The sequence below is a fragment of the Dipodomys spectabilis genome, unplaced genomic scaffold (assembly GCF_019054845.1).
Source record: "Dipodomys spectabilis isolate Male_0828 unplaced genomic scaffold, ASM1905484v1 ptg000054l, whole genome shotgun sequence".
NCBI classification, from domain to species: domain Eukaryota; kingdom Metazoa; phylum Chordata; class Mammalia; order Rodentia; family Heteromyidae; genus Dipodomys; species Dipodomys spectabilis.
The window spans coordinates 1,584,212-1,606,925 of NW_024870731.1; the positions used below are offsets into that span (position 1 = coordinate 1,584,212).

Consider the following 22,714-nt stretch of genomic DNA (forward strand, 5'->3'; position numbering starts at 1 on the left):
TGTCAACAACTTGCACAGGAGGAAGCCCCGATCTGGCATGGCAGAATGTCTCTTTGACAAGCTCCCTCTGGGAGAAAGTGATGAGAGAGAAGCCTTGAGCTGACCCCCAAGCCACACATGACTTCCGGTCACAAAGGCAGTGCATGCATGTTGGCGATTATTATTACCTTTTCTATACATTTTACAAAACCTCCTAAGTTCTTTCAACTTGTACCATTTCGTCAAATAAAGGGATTTGGTACAAAGCAAACAAAAAGCTCAAGGAGAGCGTGCAGGCCCTGAATGTCAGCTCTAGGACTTGTGCAAAAGAAAACCCAAAGAGAGCACATCACCCCTAAACTAGGAGAAGAGTTCAAGGCTTCATTTCTGATCTGAAAGCATCTCAGGTCTTTGAGATACACTGTTAATTGGTTGCTACTCATGGAGTCACCTTGTCCTTTTCTTAGTGTTTAGAACTCAGGACCTTGCAGTTAGCTGTGCTTAATAGGTTCAAACATGTACTGCTGGAGTTCCTCCCTCAATCCCTCCTGTGTGTGGGCAGTATTGGAGAAAGGACTTGTGTGTGTGCTGTTTCTCTTTGAGCATCAATCATCCAAGGCCTCTGGCCTCTGAATAGCTCGGAGTACAGACAAGATGCACAAATTAGTGTCACTGTCACATTCTTGAACTCCCACCAAACATCAGTACCCAATGCAGAAATGAAGAGTACTCAGAACCTATATGATCAAATTTTGAGAAAATCAATTTAATAAGTTTGGTGAGAAGCAAAAAAATATAGAAAGCATATTAAGTATCATTTCCAATACGAAAAACTTAAGTCTGTGGAGCTTGTTGGAGGTCGCAGCAGAGGAAGGAACCGTTGTCTCCAGGCATGTTCAGGCAGAATGGCACGTGTTCCAGGTGAGCACCACAGCCTTTCAGCCTTTCCATTGGAGCTGAAGGAAGAAAGGGAACTCAGGACTGAATTGTACAGGACAACACCTGACAAGTCACAATCTCTTTCTGAAAGTCTATCCCTTTAGCTCCCTCTCCCTCTCCCCTTTTCTGTTTGTTTCTCCACACTTCCCTTTCACCCAGGAAACCATAGATCAGAGGGGATGAGCTAAACAAAAAAAAAAAGGACTTCCTTGAAGTATAGATAAACACAGAGCACAGCTCAGTGGCCACCTACTTTTTTCCAGGCTGTCAGGAGGAATCAGTGTGTGTAGGAAGGACTCTAGGCCTGCTGCAGCAGCAACAACATAAATTTCGAAAGCAGCTGGTGATGTTCTTCTTCCAGCGCCTCCAGCCCCTGAGTCGCTCATTTGTTGTGGATGTTGTGGGTTGAGCGGATGGTAGGGAAGTTTTGGCAGGTGCAGGACTTGGGGGCAGCTTGCTGCTCTCCTCCTCCCCAGCTTGGTCCTTCCCGCTGGGATCACATGTTTTTGGACATGGGGCAACAGATCTTATCTTCCTCCTCCTCTTTCTGTACTGTACCCATGAGTTATATACTACAGGGGGAAGAGAGTGGGGTCTGCTGCCCGCCTGCCTCTCCTGCTCAGGGGCCGAGCTGGTCATTTCATTGTGTTTGGCCATGGGGAGTGCTACTTCGGCTGCTGCTGCTGCTGCAGCTGCTGGTACCAGGGCAGCCTTGCTGCTCACAGTCTTGCCCTCTGTGTTGGAAATATGGGGTCTCCAAGGGAGGCAGGGTAGGCACACGGATCTCCTGCCTTTCCTGCCACCACTCCCCTGCTGCTGCTCAGCAGGCAGGCCTACAGCCCGGTGGCCCAAGGGAGCACTGGCTTGCTTCAAGTGTAGAGCCTGGCCGGTCCTGCATACGGGGGAGGGGCAAGGCGGAGGCGCAGGCAGTGCATGCCTCACCAGGCCCGTCAGGTCTTGGCCCTGGTCTTGCTGCTGCTTTAAGATTTTATAGGTTGCCATGGAGGCAGACAGGGCTGCCCCAACCTGGTCTGGGTCAAAACCCAGGAAATAGGCCATGACGTTTAGAATGGCCGGATCTGGCTCGGCCAGGGCACTCTGGCTGGGGCGTGGTGAGCGTGCCTGTGTTGCCTTTAACCAAGGGTGGCACAACACTTGCCTCACAGCAGGTCTCTTTTGAGGGTCAGGTGTCATCAGATACCTTAAGATATGTTGCAGTTCGGTGGAAAAGCTTTTGAATATTAGACACCTGCCCGCTAACACTTGCTGTTTTAGGACGCGCCAGGACCTGTCATCAAAAGGGATGTCGCCCATGACCATGAAGTAGAGTAGTATCCCCAAACTCCAGACGTCCACCTTGGGACCCTGGTATTTCTGCTGCTTAATCATTTCGGGGGGGCAATAAGCCATTGTCCCGCACCACCCGTCCAGCTCCTGCTGGGGCTGGAACCGCATACTGAGACCAAAGTCGCATAGCTTAGCTGTGCCCTGGCTGTCCAGCAGGATGTTTTCTGCTTTAATGTCGCGGTGAACGATGCCGTGGTCGTGGCAATAATTGACCGCCCTCACGATCTGCCTAAACAGAAGCCTGGCCTCCTCCTCCCTCAGTCTGACCACCTTGTACACATAGTCTGCTAGGTCTCCTTCCTCGAGGTACTCCATCACCAAGTTCACCCGCTGCTCTGCCTCCACCACCTGGTACAGTTTGATGATGTTAGGGTGCTCCACAGACTTTAAGATGTCCAGTTCTGTGTCAACAGATGGGCAGTTCTCCTTGCTGATCGTTTTCACGGCGACCAGGCTGTCTGTAGGCAGGTGCTTGGCCAGATAGACTGAGGCAAAGCCCCCCTCGCCGATGGTTCTCAGCACCCGGTAGTGAGCCCTGAGGAGCTCCTCGTGTGAGGAACTGGCCTCAAGGCCCTGCCGGGACCTCTCCTCTCTACTCTCACTACTCATCCTACACAGCACCCTAGCGATGCTGTCTAGGGAGAAAATAGAATCAAACAATGAAATAAAATGTATAAATGTATAATAAAGGAATACAATGTAAGTAAAATATGAATAAGTATAATAAACGAGTAATAAAATGTAACTACCTAACAAACTATCTATCTAACAATATAATGTAAATATAGAAAGAATAATAAATGAACAATATGCTAAAATGCTATCTAAAATGCTATCTAGTAAAAAAGTATAAGAAAAAAGTAGAGCAAGAAAAGAAAAAGGAAAAGTGAAAGAGAAGAGTAAAAGAAGAAAAGTGAGAAAAAGAAAAGTAGAGGAAAAAGTCAAGAAAAAGGAAGAAAGAAGTAAGATAGGAAAAAGTAAAAGAGGCAAAAGAGAAACCAAGTCCGAGAGAGTCAAAGCCAAATCGCAATCCAAATCCAAACACCGAAAGTCAAAGCCAAATCAATAAACCAAATCCCGAAAATCAATCACTCACCAGCCACCAACCACCTGAACTCCACCCCTCCAACTACCTACAAGAGTCCACCAGTCAGCACGCGATATATATATAGCCAGGGTTATTGTGACCTCACGAAGGTGTCTGTGATGTCAGAGCTGCCAAGCGTCTCTGCCCATGTGGGTGTCGCCCCCTGTGCCCATCTCAGTTCCTGGCCTTCAGGACGCTTCTTAGATGAGCATGCCTGGACTGGCCTTGCAGTCAGGGCCTGGGCACTGTCCTTTAGCATTTTGACTTGGATTGATTTCATTATTGTTTTCATTTTAGTGCCAGCCCTGGGCCTTGAACTCTGGGCCTGGGCACTGTCCTTGAACTTCTTTTTGCTCAAGGTTAGCACTCTACCACTTGAGCCACAGACCTACTTCCCGCTTTTTCTCTTTCTGTGTTACTGAGGAATTGAACCCAGGCAAGCACTCTAGCACTAAGCACATTCCCAGCCCCTGTCCCTGAGCTTTGATACTCAAAGCTGGTGCTCTATCAGCTGAGCCACAGTCCCACTTCTATCTTCTTGGTGCTTCATGGGAGATAATAGTCTCAGGGAATTTTCCAGCCCATGTTGCCTTTGCATTAGCATCCTCATATGCCAGCCTCCTGCTTAGCTAGGATTACAGGCCTTACAGTAGCCATATGCTTACAACACACTTATGTTAAACAGAACTTAGGTTCTGTTCAGTAAGAGTCTACTCTAAGTTTTCTTAGGTGGTTATGTAGATTGATATTTAATATTTCAACCGATGGCAGTCTAGGGAGAGTGCCGATATCAAGACTCCTAGAGTGCTCATATCCGTAATCCTAGTTACGTGTGGGGTTGGAAGTGGGAAGATTGCAGTTGGAAGCCAGCGTAGGCCAAATAGTCCATGAGAGCCCATGACAAGGGAGCAGGTTGGCATCAGGGTGCATGCCTCTCATCCCAGCCAAGGTGGCAAGTGACAAATAAGATGAAGGTTCTGGCTGCTGCCTGCTACAGAAGCAAATCCCTTTCAAAAACTACCAGCACAACACTGTTCAGTAAGAAATGTACTCATTATCTAACTTAGGTAACTGCACCCTCTCTGTGTATCTCCTTTACAGGAAAATTTAAAAGAAAAAGAACAAATGATGACCACCAGCACAGATATGGCATGACTCACTGTTTATAAGGTCAGCTTAAGCTCAAACACTTCATCAAAACTCACACCTCTCTTATTCCTCAATATTCTTGTTGCTTCTGCTTTAATATTGACATTATCTTGAAGTCGAATGATCACATGAGGGCTACTCTAAACACAGTATTTTTTCATTCTGTTTGGATGGATGTCAAACACGTGTCTGATATGATATTTAGAATATATAAGCAGATTCATTGTGAACTGTGCTGTATCTAGCTGAGGCAAAGATACCCTTCAGGATTTCCTAGAAGCTTACCATTAATTTTCTCATCAAAAACAAGGGAAGCCAGAGAGATGTAGGTCAATCTATTCAGCCCCGAACATACTAATGATCAAACCCAAAATCTTGTCCACAGTAGTTGTTCCAGCATCTGGGTCCCCCAGAAGTGGCACAAACACTGCGGAATTTATTTCTACCTACAGTTCTGCCCTGAACAGCTGGGTTCTACTTTCTTACAAGTATTTCTTAGAGGTCTGAAGGAAGAACTCTGGGAAAGGTACAGTTATGGATGTTTATGCAAAGTAGGCCTCTTCATTTTCTACATAATAAAGCAACTCATGCAACCCCAATCCCTAAACAGTAGTACTTTGAGACACCCATTGCATTGCATGCAGTTGGCAGCTTATGGCTTCATTCAAAAGGATGAAACCCAGGGCCTTCAACATGTGAGACAATCCTTGAACCAGCCCCTGCACAGTCCTAACCCTAACGTCCTTTTTTTTTTTTTTGAATCCTGGAGTCCACATTCCCTGTGACAAACGCAGGGCAAGAGGCTGGCACTGCCTTAAAAATGAGCACTTTGAGTGCAAAGACACATGACTGCAGCCCTCTGTGGTTCTTCTCGGTCTGTCCAAGGGGTCTCAGAATGTCAGTTAACTGAAAAGAATCATCTCCTGCTAGGCAAGGGAAGTCCAGCTGCGGCTACCTGAACAGCTGCTCTCATGTTGAGATAATCTCCACTGTGATTATGATGCATTATGATGGACTGAGAGGGACCAGAGCACAGGGAGAAGAAGGGCTCTGGTGAGAGGGTGTGGCTCAGTCTTCAGCTCTCCTATGTGGAGGAGGGTCCTTAGATAGAATAGCTTCTAGGAATGGGGCTTGGAATAGAAGCAGTGTCTTAATCCTGTGTGGTTCTGACTGGCTATTGCTCATCTATCTTCAGTAGGGCCCTTACTTAAGTAGACAGGAGAGTTGAGTTTGGGAGATGTAGTTTGTTGTGTTGAGGTGTGTGCCAGATCTGGAGCTTGATCTCAGAGTCTAGGAGCTGCCTTTGAGCCTTTGTCCTTGATTAGCATTAGCACTCTAGTATGTGAGCCACAGATTTACTCCCCGCTTTTGGGGAGGTAATTGGAGAGAAGAGTCTTATGCCTGTCAGCCTGGCTTTGAACTGAGATTCTCAGATCTCAGCCTCCTGAGTTGGTCAGATTTTAGGCTGGAGCCACTGGCACTGGGCCCCTGTGGTGCATTTGCAGTTAGGTGGTAGCTCTCCCTGTGTCCATTCATCCTGCTTGAGAACCACTGTGAGTGGTTGTTCCTTCTCCTCAGCTAATGAAGAAGGCTTTCTGCAGTGTTTTCATTTGCATAAGACATAATGCTTTGATCTCTTTCTTGCTCTCTCATTCTCTCATTCTTCTTTTTGCTCAACTTTCCCCTTTATCCACTCATACTTGACCCCCTCATTTTATTTATTCATTTATTCAACACACCCACAAACTCATACACAAACACAACCTACACCTAAACACACACACAAAGAGAAAAACAGGGAGGGAGATGGAGAGGGAGAGAGAGAGAGAGCATCCCTTCCTGTTTTCATTCATTTTAAGTGGAGCGATAATAAAATACTCCTTCTAGAGTAGTCTTCTAGTTATATAGTCAATAAATTAAAAAACTTCTTCAGTATTCGTAACCCATGAACACTTCCTATATTAGCATTTATTTTTCTATTGGCTTCTGCTTATGAATCTTTCCAAAGATTCATTTGTATTTGTTATTTTACATTTTTCATAGATGTGGTTGTTTCCACTGAGGGTTCATGGGTTTACTTGAAGTTTCCTTAGTTTTAATGAACATGGTTGTGAAGGTAGCTTTAGTGCAGCCTTGCAGCATTATTTACCATAGCCAAGACATGGAGTCAACCCAAATGCCCCTCCGTGGATGAACGCGTCAAGAAAATGTGGTATATTCACAGTGGAATTCTATGCTTCCATCAGAAAGAGTGTTATTGCATCTTTTGTAAGAATATGGAAAGCCTTGGGGAAAAATATATTAAGTGAAGTAAGCCGGACTCAAGGAAACATAGGTTGCAGAGTTTCTCTCATTTGTGGTAGCTAGAATGTTGCTTATACCTCTACAAGTAAACACACTGGGTGGTAAGGAAGGGGTTACAAATGACTTCGCAAGTGAACACTTTGGGTGGTACCTAAGGAGTTAGAAATGAAATAATTGAAGTCTGAAAGACTCCAAGGAGAGCACAGACCGTGGAATTCCGGTGAGAGGCTAGAAGAATTAAGAGGGGAAGGGGAAGGAATTTGGGCAAGAATCTCTAGTATATACAACAGCATTGAAAAATATGAGGGAAGGCACCCTGTGCCTGAACGCAGGGTGAAGATTTTGATGTGATGACAGAGATTGAGATGCATTGTACATATAAACTGCTTTGCTAAATGTCAAAAAATGTATTATATAACCTAAAGTTAAGATAAGGGAAGGGCTGGGTACGGAGGGGCTGATGAGAACGTTGAAAAGGGTAACCTTGATCAAGATTCACTGTATTCATAAACTGCTTCAATGAATGGCAACTCCTTTGTACAATTACTTAAAGATAATTAAAATATTTTTTAATGAAAGGGAAAAAAAAAAAAAAAGATTGCATAGGCCTTGGTGAGTTACTGAGCCCCCTGTCAGAGGATTAAGGCTTTGGTGGGCTGCTGAGCCCTCATCAGAGTCAAATTTGGTCCCAAATTTAAAACTGCACTTCTGTGAGCTCTGGAGCAGGCAAAACTCTCTCCCTCCCTCCCCTCCCCTTAAACTCTGTTAAGGGCTAAAATTAGCTTCTGGTTACTCTCCCCTCTTCCAACTAAAGGTATTCAAAAGGTCAATTGATAGGTAAAATGCTCTTGATAATCAGGACAAATTTGGGCTCCAGGGAATCCCCACCCAGTACTCTTCAATACAAGTATTGGAAATCCTATATGCCTTGGAAAAGCCCTGGAAGAATGTCGCCCAGCAATCATTTCTTTACACTGGTTGAGATTTTAAAAAAATGGATGAGTTTAAGTTTAAACTCCCCCCAAAAGGTCAACAAGTTTGGGTATTACCAAAAGTGTAAAAGAATTATATTGTTTTAAAGAAAAAAAGCTTAGCTAAAAGGTTTTTGGTTCTTATTAAGCATGGGGATTATTAAATTCTGTTAAATCTTCTCTCTAGCATTGACCATGTGGTGGATGTGCCATCTTGGCATTGTGGTAGCTTAGTTGCTGTTTTGTACCAACTCGATTTTTGACTTGACTTGATTCTGTGACCCTCTCTGCCAACATGGTCAGCCCAGGCACCCTTATGCCAGGCTGTAAGTCTCTTCATGTCTTGTCTCCTGTTTACTAAAGGTTTTTTTGTTGTTGGTAAAGTTTGTGTTTTAAACTGACCACATTGTTTCATCATTCAGGCAAAGTAATACTGCTAAAATTTCAAAAACTTTAAATGGCCGATTTGAAAATCTAAGCATGCTCTGTAGTACCCTCATGCTCATAGACCCCTCTTTACCACCCCCCCTCCCGCCAAAGACCTCTAGGGGGCCTCACCGATGTAAATGCAGAAGAGTAGTTTATTAGAGCTCAAGCTGGAGGCAGCAGGCCAGAAATGTGAACCCCCAACCCCTTGCCCAGCAGAGTTTTTATTGGGAACATGAAGCAGAGGGAGGGGCCATTACAGCATTGGTTGTGTGGGGTTATGTGATTGGTTGGCGATTCCAGGGTGAATCCTGCACTAAATTGCTTCCCACTAGAGTTGGGGGGTTAACCAGTCAGGGCCCTCTGACCTCTTGGTCTGTGCTGATAATGTTACATTGTCTTGGAGCAGGCTCTAACACTTATCCTCCAGTAAACAGATGACAGATGTTTTCCTTAAAGTTTCCTTACTGCCGAACTTATTTGTGGTCTTTCAGCAATATGATCTGTGCACAAACATATCTGTCTGTCTGTCTATATGTAAACAGTTATGGTTTCAAGATTACCAAGTATTCTGCTTGCTAAAAAGAAAATCCGTTGTCAATGGAAGCTGTGATTTAATCTGAATTGGGTTTTTGGTTTGTCAATTTTGAGACCTGACTACAATCCAAAGAAAAACAGGCAGTTTTAAAAGGCCTTGGAAAAGGAGTTAGAAAAGATGGTTTCCTTTGCAAGGTAAATGAAGTTGCTAATTAAGTTGGTTGTGATTTATGTCATTCCTTATGTCCATCTATGCTAAAAGTTAAATATTGCACCTCTGACCACAGCTCGTAAACTAAGGCTAAGGTTGTGTTTCTCCATTTTCTCCCCTGTGCACCGATCAACTCTCTTTAAGATCAAGGAACCAGAGTGACTGAAGATGCAGTATGCTCCTGTGCATGGTAAATGCCCAGGAAACAGAACAAAGTTGCCACAGCTGCCTAAACCAGTGGCATCAGCCTGCAAAAGCCAGTGTGAACTAGGTCTGTAACCAGTGTGTAGAATTTTGCAGGTAACCAGCGGGAGGTGGACAATCCATACACACTAGGAGATGTTACAACTCACCCAGACTCTGTCCCTGCTCTGTCACACATGACCAAAAGCCTGCTAATTTGGGGTAAAAAGAGAAAGATTAGTATAAGGTTTATTAGAGGAGCCATATTTCCCCCCAGAGGGAGCACATGGCATGGCCTCAGGCATGCAAGGCAAGCGCTCTACCACTGGGCCACTTTCCCAGCCCTAAACTGCATAATTCTTTAAGCACTTTGGTGCATGAATAATTTGGTAGAGTTAATTTGGAATATCTAGTTGGACATGGTGGCTCATGCTTGCAATCCTAGCTATTTTGGAGGCTTAGATCAAAAGGATCACATTTCAAAGCCAGCCTAGGCCAAAGACAAATCAGGTTGTGAAATTCCATCTCAGTGGAAGAGGCTGAGCATGGTGATGTGCACTTGTCATCCTAGTTATTGTGGGAAACATAAAGTAGTAAGACAATCATGGTAAGACCCTGTCTCAAAATAACCAGGACAAAAAAAGGTCTGGAGCCATGGCTCAGTAGAGTACCTGCCAAGCAAATCACAAAGCCCTCAATTCAAAGACAGTATCACCTATTTTAAAAAAAAATTAGAGGCTCTGTTATTTATCAAGCAGTCTTTAAAGTATTGAGATTATTTCTTCAGTTGCTTTTCTTTTTCCCCCCTTGTGCTTGGGATCAAGTCTAGAGTTTATTGTGTATGATAGGTAAGTGCTCTATGACTGAGCCATACCCTAAGTTTCATTCAGTTATTTTTCTATCCGTTCTTCTAATGGCCATGGTGGAATTGAAGGGGAAAAACAACAACAACAAAAAAGCAATGTAGCGTTTCACTGGACAAATAAACCAAATGAATTACAATTTTGTCATTTTAAGTACTGATAAAACAGATTTATTTTCATCACCAAAGCAAATGCTCCTCTGATTTTTGTGACAATGAGTTCTGAATTATTTATGACTAGAAAGCAATCACTGCGCAGGTAGAAGAAAAGCGCAGAAAAAAACAACTAGAAGCAGAACAAAGAAGGAAGGAAGAACAAGAAGAAGAGCAACGCTTATCACGGGAACGAGAAAAGATGCAGAAACAGTATGAAGAGGATATCCTTAAGCAAAAACAAAAGGAAGTGGGTATTTACATTTAACTGTTAGCATTTTAGAATTAATAGTATATGTTTTCAGAGGAATAATAACTTTGAAGTTACTGACACTTGAACTCAGGGCCTCTTGCTGTCTTGGCTTTTTGCCTTAAGTCTCACACTCTACCACTTAAGCCACACCTCTATTTCCAGCTTTTTGCTGGTTAATTGGAGAGGAGTCTTTCTTCCCCAGGCTGGCTTTGAACCAAGATGCTAAGAGTTCAGCTTTTTCAGTAGGTAGGATTATAGGCAAGAGCCACATCCAGCACTACAAGTTGTATTTTGAAGTGGTGAAATACAAGTGGAGGCATTAAAATTTTGAATAAAAAATTGGGAAAATAAGAGAGACTCTTAAAAATGTTTTATTTCTTCACATGATAAAGTTCTCAAATGCTGTATTAACTGGCCTTTGTGCAAATGGAGGAGGTCAAGATGAATTATAGCATAATGCTAGTCATCCATATATGTGATTGTTATCTCCTACATATTAGAGGTGTGTAGACTTCATTTGTAAACCATGATTATAATGTAATTCTGTATAGAAACGATGGGCATTTCTATCCTTATCTACCAATGAAAAAAGAAGCTCCTTTTGCAAAATGGTTGGGATTGATGAAACAATCGGTGGCTGTATTAGTAGTCCTTTTGCTAAAATAAGAGCCAATTCAACGAGAGTATCTCAATAGCTAGGAGAGCTTTTCTATTAAATGATTTAGATACAGGAAGTAGAGTGTTGTCAGGTGCCATGATTGAGCCAACTTACAAAGAGCAATCATATAGTGGCATTCAGTTTCCAAAGACTAAAAGTTTAGCAATACAATAGTTTCTTATCTTTTCCCACTTGGCACTCAATGACTATTGGCTGGTAAAGGGACATGTGGTGTAGGTTCCCATTTCATTGACTTAAGTCATCTAAGGCTGCAACGTTTATGTGATAGCACGTGAAGTCCATAAATACTGTATTCTTTGAATATTTATGATAATCACAAGGCTCTAGACAAGTGCCTGACATCCAGGAAAGTTAGGAAATACTGAGAGTAGTCAATTTAATAACCATATACATGAATATGTTGTTAGGAAATCATGACTCTCAAGACAAATGAGCTATACCAAAAAATGCAGAGGGCTGGGAAGGTGGCTCAGTGGTAGAGCGCTTGCCTTGCATGCTCAAGGCCCTGGGTTCGATTCCTCAGCACCACATAAGCAAAAAGAAAAAAGCCGGAAGTGGCGCTGTGGCTCAAGTGGTAGAGCACTAGCCTTGAGCTGAAGAGCTGAGGGACAGCGCCCAGGCCCAGAGTTCAGGCCCCATGTCCGGACCCAAAAAAAAAAAAAAAAAAATGCAGAGAGCACAGTAGTTAGCACAGAGACTGAAACAAGAACAGAGAATCTGAGCATTGGCTCAAAAAGGACATGATACTTCTAGATTGATGAAAAATCTTGATGGTAAGTGATTAACCCGAACTTCATAATTTTTGAAGATGATTTTAACCACTTGTCTATTTCTAACATTATTTCACAATAAAAAATTTTTAAGGAACTTCAGCTCTTCAGCTAATCTAACTTTAGTAAATAGGAGTGCTTTTAGGAAATAATCTTAGAAATAGAGTTAAGTAAGTTTTCAGTATCTTTTTACACATAAGTTTTTCTTACATATTGTCTATAGCAATCATGACACTGATAAAATAAATTTGTATGCATTTGTACAAAGAAAGCAGTTACTGAGGGGCTGGGAAAGTGGCTCAGTGGTAGAGTGCTTGCCTTGCTTGCATGAGGCCCTGGGTTCCATTCCTCAGCACCACATAAGCAGAAAAAGCTGGAAGTGGCGCTGTGGCTCAAAGTGGTAGAGCGCTAGCCTTGAGCTGAAGAGCTGAGGGACAGCGCCCAGGCCCAGAGTTCAGGCCCCACCACCGGCAAAAAAAGAAAGAAAGAAAGAAAGAAAACACTTACTGAGTGATCTCTGTAAATCCAGTAATGGGTAAGAATGCAAGAACTTTTTAATGAAATTTTTATTGCAGCATTCATTCTGAGTCAAGTCCTGTGTTTAGTTACTGTATGTATTTACTTTTTTTTCACTACTGAATCAGACCTAGTCTTGCAAGGTAGGCAAGTACCACCACTAAGCTACAATCCCAGTCTCCTACACATAATTTCTCTTAATAATGCTGTGTATCATTTGAAAAATATTTTTTCCTATTGCAAGTGGATGATAAGGTGTCCCCTAAGATTTCAAGCTCAAGACATGACTCTGATGAAGCTGGCAGCAAAATAAATACATGTATCAGTTCTACTACTTCTCCCAAGAAAGATACTGGTGTGCAAACAGGTATTCATATCGAAATTTTTATTTGAAATTTCCTTAATGCCAAAGCATTAGCACTGAGTTCCATTTCAAATGTAAAACTTGTGATTTATGAGAAAATAAAATGAGCTATTCTTTTTTTTTTTTCCACTGATACTGGCTTGAACTCACCACCATAGCCTTTTGCTTGTTAACTGGAGATAAGGAGTCTTATACAGAATTTTCTGCCCCAGTTGCCTTTGAGCCGTGATCTTCCAGGAATCACGGCATCCTGAGTAGCTATGATTATATATAAGAGTGAGCCCCCAATGCATCTCTTGGTTTTTAATTTTTTGTACTAGATTTATTTCAGATATGAGTCACAAATTTACCACCCTCACCCCCGCCCAGGACCTTACAGGTTTAGCAAATGGTTTACCATTGAGCTACAGCTCCTACCCAAAACTTACCCTTTCATGGGCATAGTTAGCATTTTTCAGTATATTCCTAATAATTGAGCAGTCACCATCATTATAGAACTTTTCCCTCACTCTGATCTAGTAACCCATTAAGTTAGCAGGGGAGTCTCTTCATTTTCTGGTTTGCTTGTTCTGCACATTTCATGTTACTAGAATCAAAATGTTCCTTTGTGTCTGGCTACTCTGCTTTAGGATAATGGCAGTAAGTACATTATTCCTGAATAGTATTCTGTTGTATATATAATACATTTTGTTCTTCATGATTTGATGGACGTTTATTTGTACTCCTGGGCTATTGTGAATAATGTTGCTTTGAACATTCATGTACAGATTTTGTGAAAAAGGAAAAACAGAATTTCTGGATCATGTGATAATTCTTCCAAACTGTCCAGACTCCAAAGCAGTTATCCAGCCATCAATATAATAGGGTTCTAATTTCTCCTTGTGATTGCCAACACTTGTTATATGGGGGGCATATTAAGTGGTTCTGAATTGTATTTCCCCACCAATTGTATTTTATGAGCATCTTTTCATGTCTGGTTTTCAATTCAAATCATCAGGCAATGTCTTGGGTTGGAAGTCAATGGGTTTTTTTCCCCCTCCCCACTCCCCTTGGTGGCCCATGCCCTGTAATCTTAAATATTTGGGAGGCTGAGACTGGAATACAGTAGTTCAAAGCCAGCCTGGGCAGACAAATCCCCAGGACTCTTTTATCTCCAGTTAACCAGCAAAAAACTAAAAGTGGAAATGTTGTTGAAGTAATAGAGTGCCATCTTTGAACAAAAAGTCCAAGCAGGGGCATAAAACCGTGATTTCAAGCCTCAGTACTAGCACAAGAAAAAAGATTAAGTAAGGCCTCAAAGACAGTGTATTCATAGCCTCAATGAATATGGTAGTAAAAAGTTGTATATACTATATAGTGGAATTCGCTTTAGTAAGAAATTGATACATGCCATTGACTAAATGTTATGGCAAGTGTTTAAGCCATTTACAAAACAATATAACTCCATTTACTGGGATATTATCTATAGTAGTGAATGTCTAGAAACAAAGTAGCATACTGGTTGCCACTGGGGCAAGTAATGAGAGGTGGGTAGTTTCAGTTTTAAAATTAGAAGTCTTAAAGTGTAACTAATAAAATTGTTTAACATTTGAGAAAAATGATAGAAGTGGTAAACTTTTATATGTCTGTTTAAAAAGTCATCATCTTTTTTTTTAGATGACTTAATTACAAGAAATTTCACTAACACATTATCACACTGTGGATCAGTGAGAGAAAGGGAAAATACACCTTGTTCTTCTCCCCAGAGTTCTGTAGAATTTCATGGACAGCTTAACACTAAGAAAGACAAGCAAGAACTAAATCAGGATAGAGTAGGCAACTTAGAAAAAGAAAATTGCTGGTTTAATGAGCAATGTAAACAGTCTATAACAGAGAAATAAACAAAACTCATGAAGAAATGTCCCACAAGGCCGACTTGGAATAGAAATAAGCCTCTCAAAAGGTATGTTCCAGCATCAGAAAAGTACCCTAAACAGCTTCAAAAGCAGAGAGGAGAAAAAAAAGTAAGAAGACAGATGGAACTGCTTCAATTGGTAGAGAAAAATAATTCTGAACACCTTTCTCAAAATAGAGGCACTTCGCCAGAAGATTTTCATTCATCCTATCCAGAAACAGAGTCAAAAACCAGGTGGCATCTAATGAACAAGGTAAAGCTCCTCTTTCTCATTTTTAAACATGCATGAATCTCTAAACTCAAAACACAAATCTCAGCTGGGAATGTGGCTTGATGGTAGAGTGCTTGCCTAGCATGCATGTAGCCCTGGGTTTGATTCTTCAGTACCACAGAAAAAGCCACAAGTGGTGCTGTGTCTCAAGTAGTAGAGTGCTAGCCTTGAGCAAAAGCAGCTCAGGGACAGTGCCTAGGCCCTGAGTTCAAGCCCTAAGACTGGCAAAAAAAAAAAAATTCCATTTGTCCAACTTTTCTTTGATTTGTTGTGTTTCCAGGTCTCTATTCAGAAAATTTCGGCCTGAGCCAAGGAGACCTAGGGTTTCTCCTATTCCATCCTGTAATGTTTTCAGAGTGTCTGCTTTGACTTCGAGGTCTTTGATCCATTTGGAGTTGATTCTGGTGCAGGGTGATATATAAGGATCTAGCTTTAGTTTTCTACAAGTAGTGAAAGATTGAAATTGGGGCTATGTTCATTTTACAATATGCTAACTGCTAATTCTGCTTCTGTAAACCTGCTTGTGCTAACACTGACTCTTCCCCTCCCAGAAATAAGTTACAAAGTTACAAAGTCCAGATGCAGGCCCAGGGACAAGGTCTGCAAACATAGGTAAAGAACGAAAGAGTATGTTCTTCTAAATTCCTGTTTAGAAACTCTCAGCAAGGGGCTCAAGACAAGGACCATCTGGCGAGCCCAGCAAACTAAGTCAAATGTCAACCAATCACGAGCCTGTAACTATGTGGATTCCCCCCCCCCCCCCAGGGAAGCCTCCCCCTAGAGAGCCAACCAGTTTACCAGTAGTGTTACAAGACTTCCCACACAACAAAATGATTGCTGGAGTATATGATAAGTTATAACCTGAGCCAATCCTGGGGAGCCTGGGGTCTTATGCTAATCCTGTGGTTTTTGTCTTTAAAAGTGCCTGTAACCACTGCTCGGGGCTTCCAGTCTGCCTTGGACAGGGAGCCCGTTTGCGCAAATGCCTAATAAACTCCTCTTGCTTATTGCATCTGCTGGTTTGGAGTCTTGGTTCTTGGGGTGCCCTCCCCTTGAAGAAAGCATCCCAGTGAGTCTGGGGTCTTTCAGTAGTTAACCAATTTTGCCAGCACCATTTACTGAAGAGGCTATCTTTGTTCCATTCTATTGTTTTAGCTCCCTTATCGAAGATTAGATGGCTATAGTTCTGTAGGTTCATTTCTGGATTTTCAATTCTATTCCTCCCACCAGCTGGGAGAAGGAGAGAGCAATTCCAGGCCAGCTACTTTCTCAGGCTTGGCACCCACTTCTCCGCACCTCGACAGCTCAGGGTTGCTGGATGCACCTATGACTTCTGCCAAGGCCCGGAGCGGGGCTCCAGGTGGAAGTGAGGGCCGCTGTGCTGTATGTGGGGACAACGCTTCATGCCAGCATTACGGGGTCCGCACCTGTGAGGGTTGCAAGGGCTTCTTCAAGTGCACAGTGCAGAAAAGCGCCAAGTACATCTGCCTGGCAAACGAGGACTGCCCTGTGGACAAGAGGCGGCGGAACCGCTGCCAGTTCTGCCGCTTCCAGAAGTGCCTGGCTGTGGGCATGGTGAAAGAAGTTGTGCGGACAGACAGCCTGAAAGGGCGGCGGGGCCGACTACCTTCCAAACCCAAACAGACCCTGGATACCTCCCATGTCAATCTACTCACTTCCCTTGTGTGGGCACATCTGGACTCAGGACCCAGCACTGCCAAACTGGACTACTCCAAGTTCCAGGAGCTGGTGCTGCCCCGTTTTGGGAAGGAAGATGCTGGCGATGTGCAGCAGTTCTATGACCTGCTTTCAAGTTCCCTGGATGTTATCCGAAAGTGGGCAGAGAAGATCCCAGGCTTTACTGAGCTGTCCCCAAGTGACCAGGACCTGCTGCTGGAGTCAGCCTTCTTGGAGCTCTTCATACTCCGTCTGGCCTACCGGTCTAAGCCAGGGGAAGGGAAGCTTATCTTCTGCTCAGGCCTGGTGCTGTACCGGTTGCAGTGTGCCCGGGGCTTTGGCGACTGGATTGACAGTATCCTAGCCTTCTCGCGGTCCCTGCACAGCCTGGTTGTTGATGTCCCTGCCTGCTCTTGCCTCTCTGCTCTCGTCCTCATCACTGATCGGTATGGGCTGCAGGAGCCAAGGCGGGTGGAGGAGCTACAGAACCGCATTGCCAGCTGCCTGAAGGAGCACATGGCAGCTGTGGCGGGTGAGACCCAGCTGGCCAGTTGCTTGTCATGTCTGCTGGGCAAACTGCCTGAGCTGCAGACCCTGTGTACCCAGGGCCTGCAGCCCATCTTGTACCTCAAGCTGGAGGACTTGGTGCCCCCTCCACCAATTTTTGACAAGATCTTCATGGACACACTGCCCTTCTGACTCCTGCCCTGAACGTGTGTGCAAACCTATCTGTACACTCTTACACCACCCTACATGCCTTGAGCCCACGGACCCCCAGAGCATCTCCTAGCCTGGATCTGAGCTGCCGACTGTCCTTCCTCCTCACCTACTTCACGAGGTTGGCAGGGAGCTCAAGTTCTGTGGGAGGGGGTGCATTCACAGGGGTGACCCCACAATTTGTCTTATCCCCTAGCCCAGACCTGGCCTTCATTTTTTTTTTTTTATAAAATAAATCGTTTTTAACACATGCCACCCTACTGTAAATAAGCCAAATGCTGCTCTAAATACAGGAAGGAAGAGGTTGAGATCGGGGTTGGGAGGAAGGGATGGGGACCCTCCACCAGCCTTGGGCAAGCCTTTCTAGCCTCTTTCAACTCCCTCTCTCCCCAACCTCCTTCCACATGTACACAGACTGTCACTCGAGGACAAAGACAAATGACAGATTCTGACATTTATACTTGTGTATTTTTCCTGAATTTATAGTATGTGACTTTTCTGATTAATATATTGAATAAAAATAGACATGTGGCAGAAAAAAAAACAAGCAAACAAACAAAAAAACACCCACATGCTTAAGATTTCTGTTGTAAGATACAAGCTACAAAAAAATGGAAACAAAAATATCACCACTCTTTAGCAGGAAAATAATGTCCAGAGTTGTCTGCATGGAATTGTCTTAAACTATCTGGATATTATATAATATATATAGTCTCCGGAGATTCTTATGTGATTGTTGGGTGGGTCCTGTCAATTAACTAAAAGTTCAACTCTGAATCTATGCCCTTTCATCTGGTGCAGTTCCTCTGTAATCACCTCTTTGTAGAAGAAAAGCAGATTCTCATCATCATCTGTATGGAATGGAAACTGCCCCTCAAACAAGTAGTGTCTTCTTTCCATAATATTAATGGACACAGTTAAAATCCTCAGGAGCCCATCTTGTTCCAGTGATAAAGCGGTAACTTTCCTGGAATTCCTCTAGGGATGAAGACTGAGCTAATAATGGTCAACAAGGCAATACCTGTGACTTGGGACTTTTTACCTATGTGAATACCTTTTTCCCATCACTTATTTAAAGTGAAGCCAATGTCTCTATACATCTGAAGAGACTAAAGGTGTATGGAAGTGTCATCTTCCCAGGGCTGCAATATAATAAACCTATCTCTGTCCTTTGCCATTTTTTCTTGGCATATGGAGGCAAATGGCCAGACCAAACCCGCGACTTCTGGACTTTGGGCATGAGGTCTAAAAACCCGGTTTCAATATGATCACAGATAATTTTGAAAAAGAGAAAAGAATATCCAAACAGCTATCACTCACAAGTTTTTCTTTCTCCAGTTTTTGCAGTAAACTTTCCAAGTTATTTCCAATTCTTGGCTTTTCTACAACTTCATAAAGGTTACAATACATCCCATTCTTCAAAACTGGTAAGAAAAAAATAACATGGTAAATATCCAAATCAAGTTCTTCTGATAATTTTTTTTATTGTGAAAATACTGTATAGAGGCGTTACAATTACATGGGAAACATAATGAGTACAATTTTTATCAAGCATTGTTGCCTCCTCCTTCACCCCCCCCCCCCCCGTCTCCGCCCCCACCCGATAAAATTTTTTAAAAAATTAAATTACCTTCATTGGGACCTAAGTAGGTTTCCTTATAAAACAATGCTGGAGGAATTTTCTGCTTCAGATGATCAATACTCATAACTGTTTCAACATCTAACTTCTCAGGACTGAAAGAAAATAAATAACATGTTGCCATGCCTGAACTGTAAATTCTAATAATGTTATGCCTCTCCCTCTTCTTCCTTCCCTCCCTCTCTCCCCCACTTTCTTCTCCCCTTCATCAGACAAATATATACACTTGGTAGAAAATAGAAGAGTATATTCATTAATAACTTACTTGCTTTATTGTAAAGAGTACTTGATATAGAATGTTCAGATACCTATATATAGGTAAATAGATTTGTAGCAACACTGCCCACCTTCCATACCCTTAGGCCAGAAGTTAATCCTACGTCAATTTTACTAACCACAAACAATAAAAGCTATGATTTTTATTTAAAATAATTAAAGTATAAACTTTCATTTCTTTTTTGAAGTGCTAGAGAATCAAACCCAGAATTTTCATTCTACCACTGTGCTAAATCCTCAGCCCTCAGTAACAAACTAGTTAACTTTTATGTCTACTAGATATAAAACATCGAGTGAAAAACAATCTATATAATCAGGATAAAACTTTCAAAAATTATCTTTCAGCTGGGCACTGGTAGCTCATACCTGTAATCCTAGCTACTCATACTCATTTCTTAGGGAACAAAGTAAAATGTAAGTGTGAAAAAAATATAAAAAGCTAAAGAAACTGAGAGAACTGCATTAGTGAATTGCTATTTAATGTTCCATACTTACAGCTTAATAGGCAAAAATGCCTGCGTGGATGACCTCAAAGAAATATAGCACAGAAGCTTTCCTTTATTTAAAAGCTGTCCTTTCCATAAAGTGTAGTTACATTTATCTAAACAAAAAGAATGAGGAGATCATTGCTTGAGCCAGAGAAGTATGTAATTACTAGAAATGAGAAATACATATTTACTAGAAAGTACCTAGAAATAAGGTTTAAGTTGAAAAACACAGAGGTAACTTTCCATTTTGGAAAAATCCAAATATTGAGATTTTAGCTTCAAGTACCTTTTTCTTTATGCCCACAATGTCACCTATTTGCTCATTTTTGTTATGAAGCATTTTAAGATGTCAATGTTGCTTGTAACTCATTTTTACCTTTAGTAAATACAAAGTCTCTGCTGACTTTAATAATTTTTTTTTTTTTTGGAAGTGGCGCTGTAGCTCAAGTGGTAGACTGCTTGCCTTGAGCTGAAGAGCTGAGGGACAGTGCCCAGGCCCAGAATTCAAGCCCCATGACGGACCAAAAAAAAAAATAATAATAAAATAAATAAATGAATACGTTTTTTTTTTTTTTTTTTTTGTCATGGGGCTTGAACTCTGGGCTTGGACGCTGTCCTTGTGCTTCTTCAGTTCAAGGCGAGCACTCTACTGCTTGAGCCACAGCACCACTTCCGGTTTTCTAGCGGTTTATTGGAGATAAGAGTTTCACCATCTTTCCTGCCTGGGCTGGCTTTGAACCGCGATCCTCAGATCTCAGCCTCCTGAGTAGCTAGGACTACAGGTGTGAGCCACCGGCACCCGGCTTGACTTTAATAATTTTAAAACGCAAGTAAGCCAGGCATGGTAGCCCATACTTATAATGTTCAAACACTAGGGAGGCTGAGGCTTCCAATAGTATGAAGACAACCTGAACTATTTAAAAAATACAAGTGGAGCGTTAAGTCTGAGCAATGTAATCTATTTTTATCTTTAAAAATAAAATTATGTGTTTCAAATACTTTTGTCATTTTTTTCAATTAGAGTACCTCTTCTTAAAAAGACACTTATGCATACATGATGACAAAATGTTGATCTTATAACATGGACTTACTTGCTTTTTCATACTTTCAGATTTTTATTCATTACAAACATTTATTCATCTTTCACTATTGAAACTTGTTTTAACTTATAAAACTAAAAAAAGAAAACTCTTACCTATGTTTCTATCTGCATTAAAGCTGTTAGATCTACAAACAAATTTTTAAAAAGAAAAAGAAATTATTGATTGGCAACAACATGAAAGTTAACATTCAGGACCTTAATATAAGTGTTATTTGTTTTTGTTTGTTTGCAATTCTGGAGATCAAATTCATAGCCTTATGAACACAGGGCAACTGGTCTACGTTAAGCCCCAGACTGAGTGCTGTCTCTAAGCAATTTTTGCTAATGGTTAACATTCCACCATTTGAGCCACACCTCTACTTCCAGCTTCTTGGTAGTTAATTGGAGATAAGAGTCACAGCCTTTCCTGCCCAGGACCGCTTCAAACAACAATCCTCAGATCTCAGTTTCCTGAATAGCAAGTATTGCCAACGGTGCTAGGTCTTAAGTGCTATTTTTGTTTTTGTGTTTTGCCAGTCCTGGGGCTTGAACTCAGGGCCTGGGCTGTGTCCCTGAGCCTCTTTGTGCTCAAGGCTAGCACTCTACACTTGAACCACAGTGCCACTTCCTGCTTTTTCTGAGTAATTTATTAGAGATAAGAGTCTCATAGACTTTCCTCCCTGGGCTGGCTATAAACCACAATGCTCAAATCTCAGCCTCCTAAGTAGCTAGGATTACAGGTATGAGCAACTGAAACCCAGCTTAAACATTTATTTCGTGACTTTATGAATTATAATGGCTTTGGATTCTAAACATTATGCTTTGAGAGCTTTTTTGTTTTTTTAGTTGTACCGGAATTTGAACTCAGGACCTTTTGCTTGCTCAGCTTTCTTGTTTGTCTGGCATTCGCATCAATTGGGATATATCTACAGCCCAGTTTTTTGCTGGTTATTTTATCTTGTCTCTTTTTTGGTACTGGGGATCAAACCCAGGACATTGCACTTACTAGGCAAGCACTTTGTCACTGAGCTACATCCCAGCGTGCTACTTTTCATGGTATATTGCACAAGAAAATAAAAGCAGAAAGAACAAATTAATTTGTAATTACTCATTAAAGTAAACCAAAGACTATTTATAAAGAAAAATAAGTACTTACATGAGATGTTTACTTCCAATTTACCACCCAAAACCTGGAAATGGAACTGTGATTCAAATGGCTGAGTGCTAGCCTTGAGCAAAAAAACTGAGACACAACGCGTGGGTCCTTAGTTCAAGCCCCAGTACTAACACACACACACACACACACACACACACACACACACACACACACACACACACACACACACACACACACACACACACCTTTCCTCCTATTACCATATTTATACATACTTAAGGCAGGTAGGGATAAAAATGCCAGTACCAGTGTCTCACCCCTGTAATCTTTGCTATACTTAGGAGGATGAGACCTGAGGATTGAGGTCAGAAGCCAGCCTGGGCAGTTAAGTCCTTGAGACTTATTTAAAATTGATCACCAAAAAGCTAGCAAACCTACAGCTCAAATGGTAGAGCACCAGCCTTGAGTGAGAACACTAGGCCCTGAGATCAATCCAAATATTGGCACAAAAAAATTAAATAAAAAATAAAGGAGGTATTTTCTTTAAAAAAAAAAATCCGTTAACAGAAATTAGTCCATTAAAACCTCTCTAAATCAGCAAATTTACCTGGTGATAGTTAGATCTATATAAATATTGGAATATACTTAAAATGTATAGATATATATATAGCAAGAATTATGTAAATATAAAATGTTTATATATTTAGGCATATTTGTATAATAAATATTGTGTTCAAAATTGAAAAACACAATTTTCACTCTAATGAAGACATAGCAATAATTTATACATACATGAATTCAAACATTTTCTTTTTCTGGTCAAT

The 22,714-nt window shown here is 41.8% G+C and overlaps 2 protein-coding genes across 2 annotated transcripts; one reads left to right on the plus strand and one right to left on the minus strand.

Annotated features, from left to right (window-relative positions):
- Positions 1-1,185: 1,185 nt before the first annotated feature.
- Positions 1,186-3,094, minus strand: LOC122107900 (sperm motility kinase 4A-like). The gene has a single exon (XM_042679769.1). It carries the CDS (start codon positions 2,872-2,874, stop codon positions 1,186-1,188), a length of 1,689 nt encoding a protein of 562 aa, XP_042535703.1. The 5' UTR covers positions 2,875-3,094.
- A 13,025-nt stretch (positions 3,095-16,119) lies between these two features.
- LOC122108072 (nuclear receptor subfamily 4 group A member 1-like) lies at positions 16,120-17,271 on the plus strand (the record flags this gene model as incomplete). Its single annotated transcript, XM_042680045.1, has 1 exon — positions 16,120-17,271. A coding segment is annotated over one exon (1,152 nt), but the record flags the coding sequence as incomplete, so codon positions are not given.
- Positions 17,272-22,714: the final 5,443 nt, after the last annotated feature.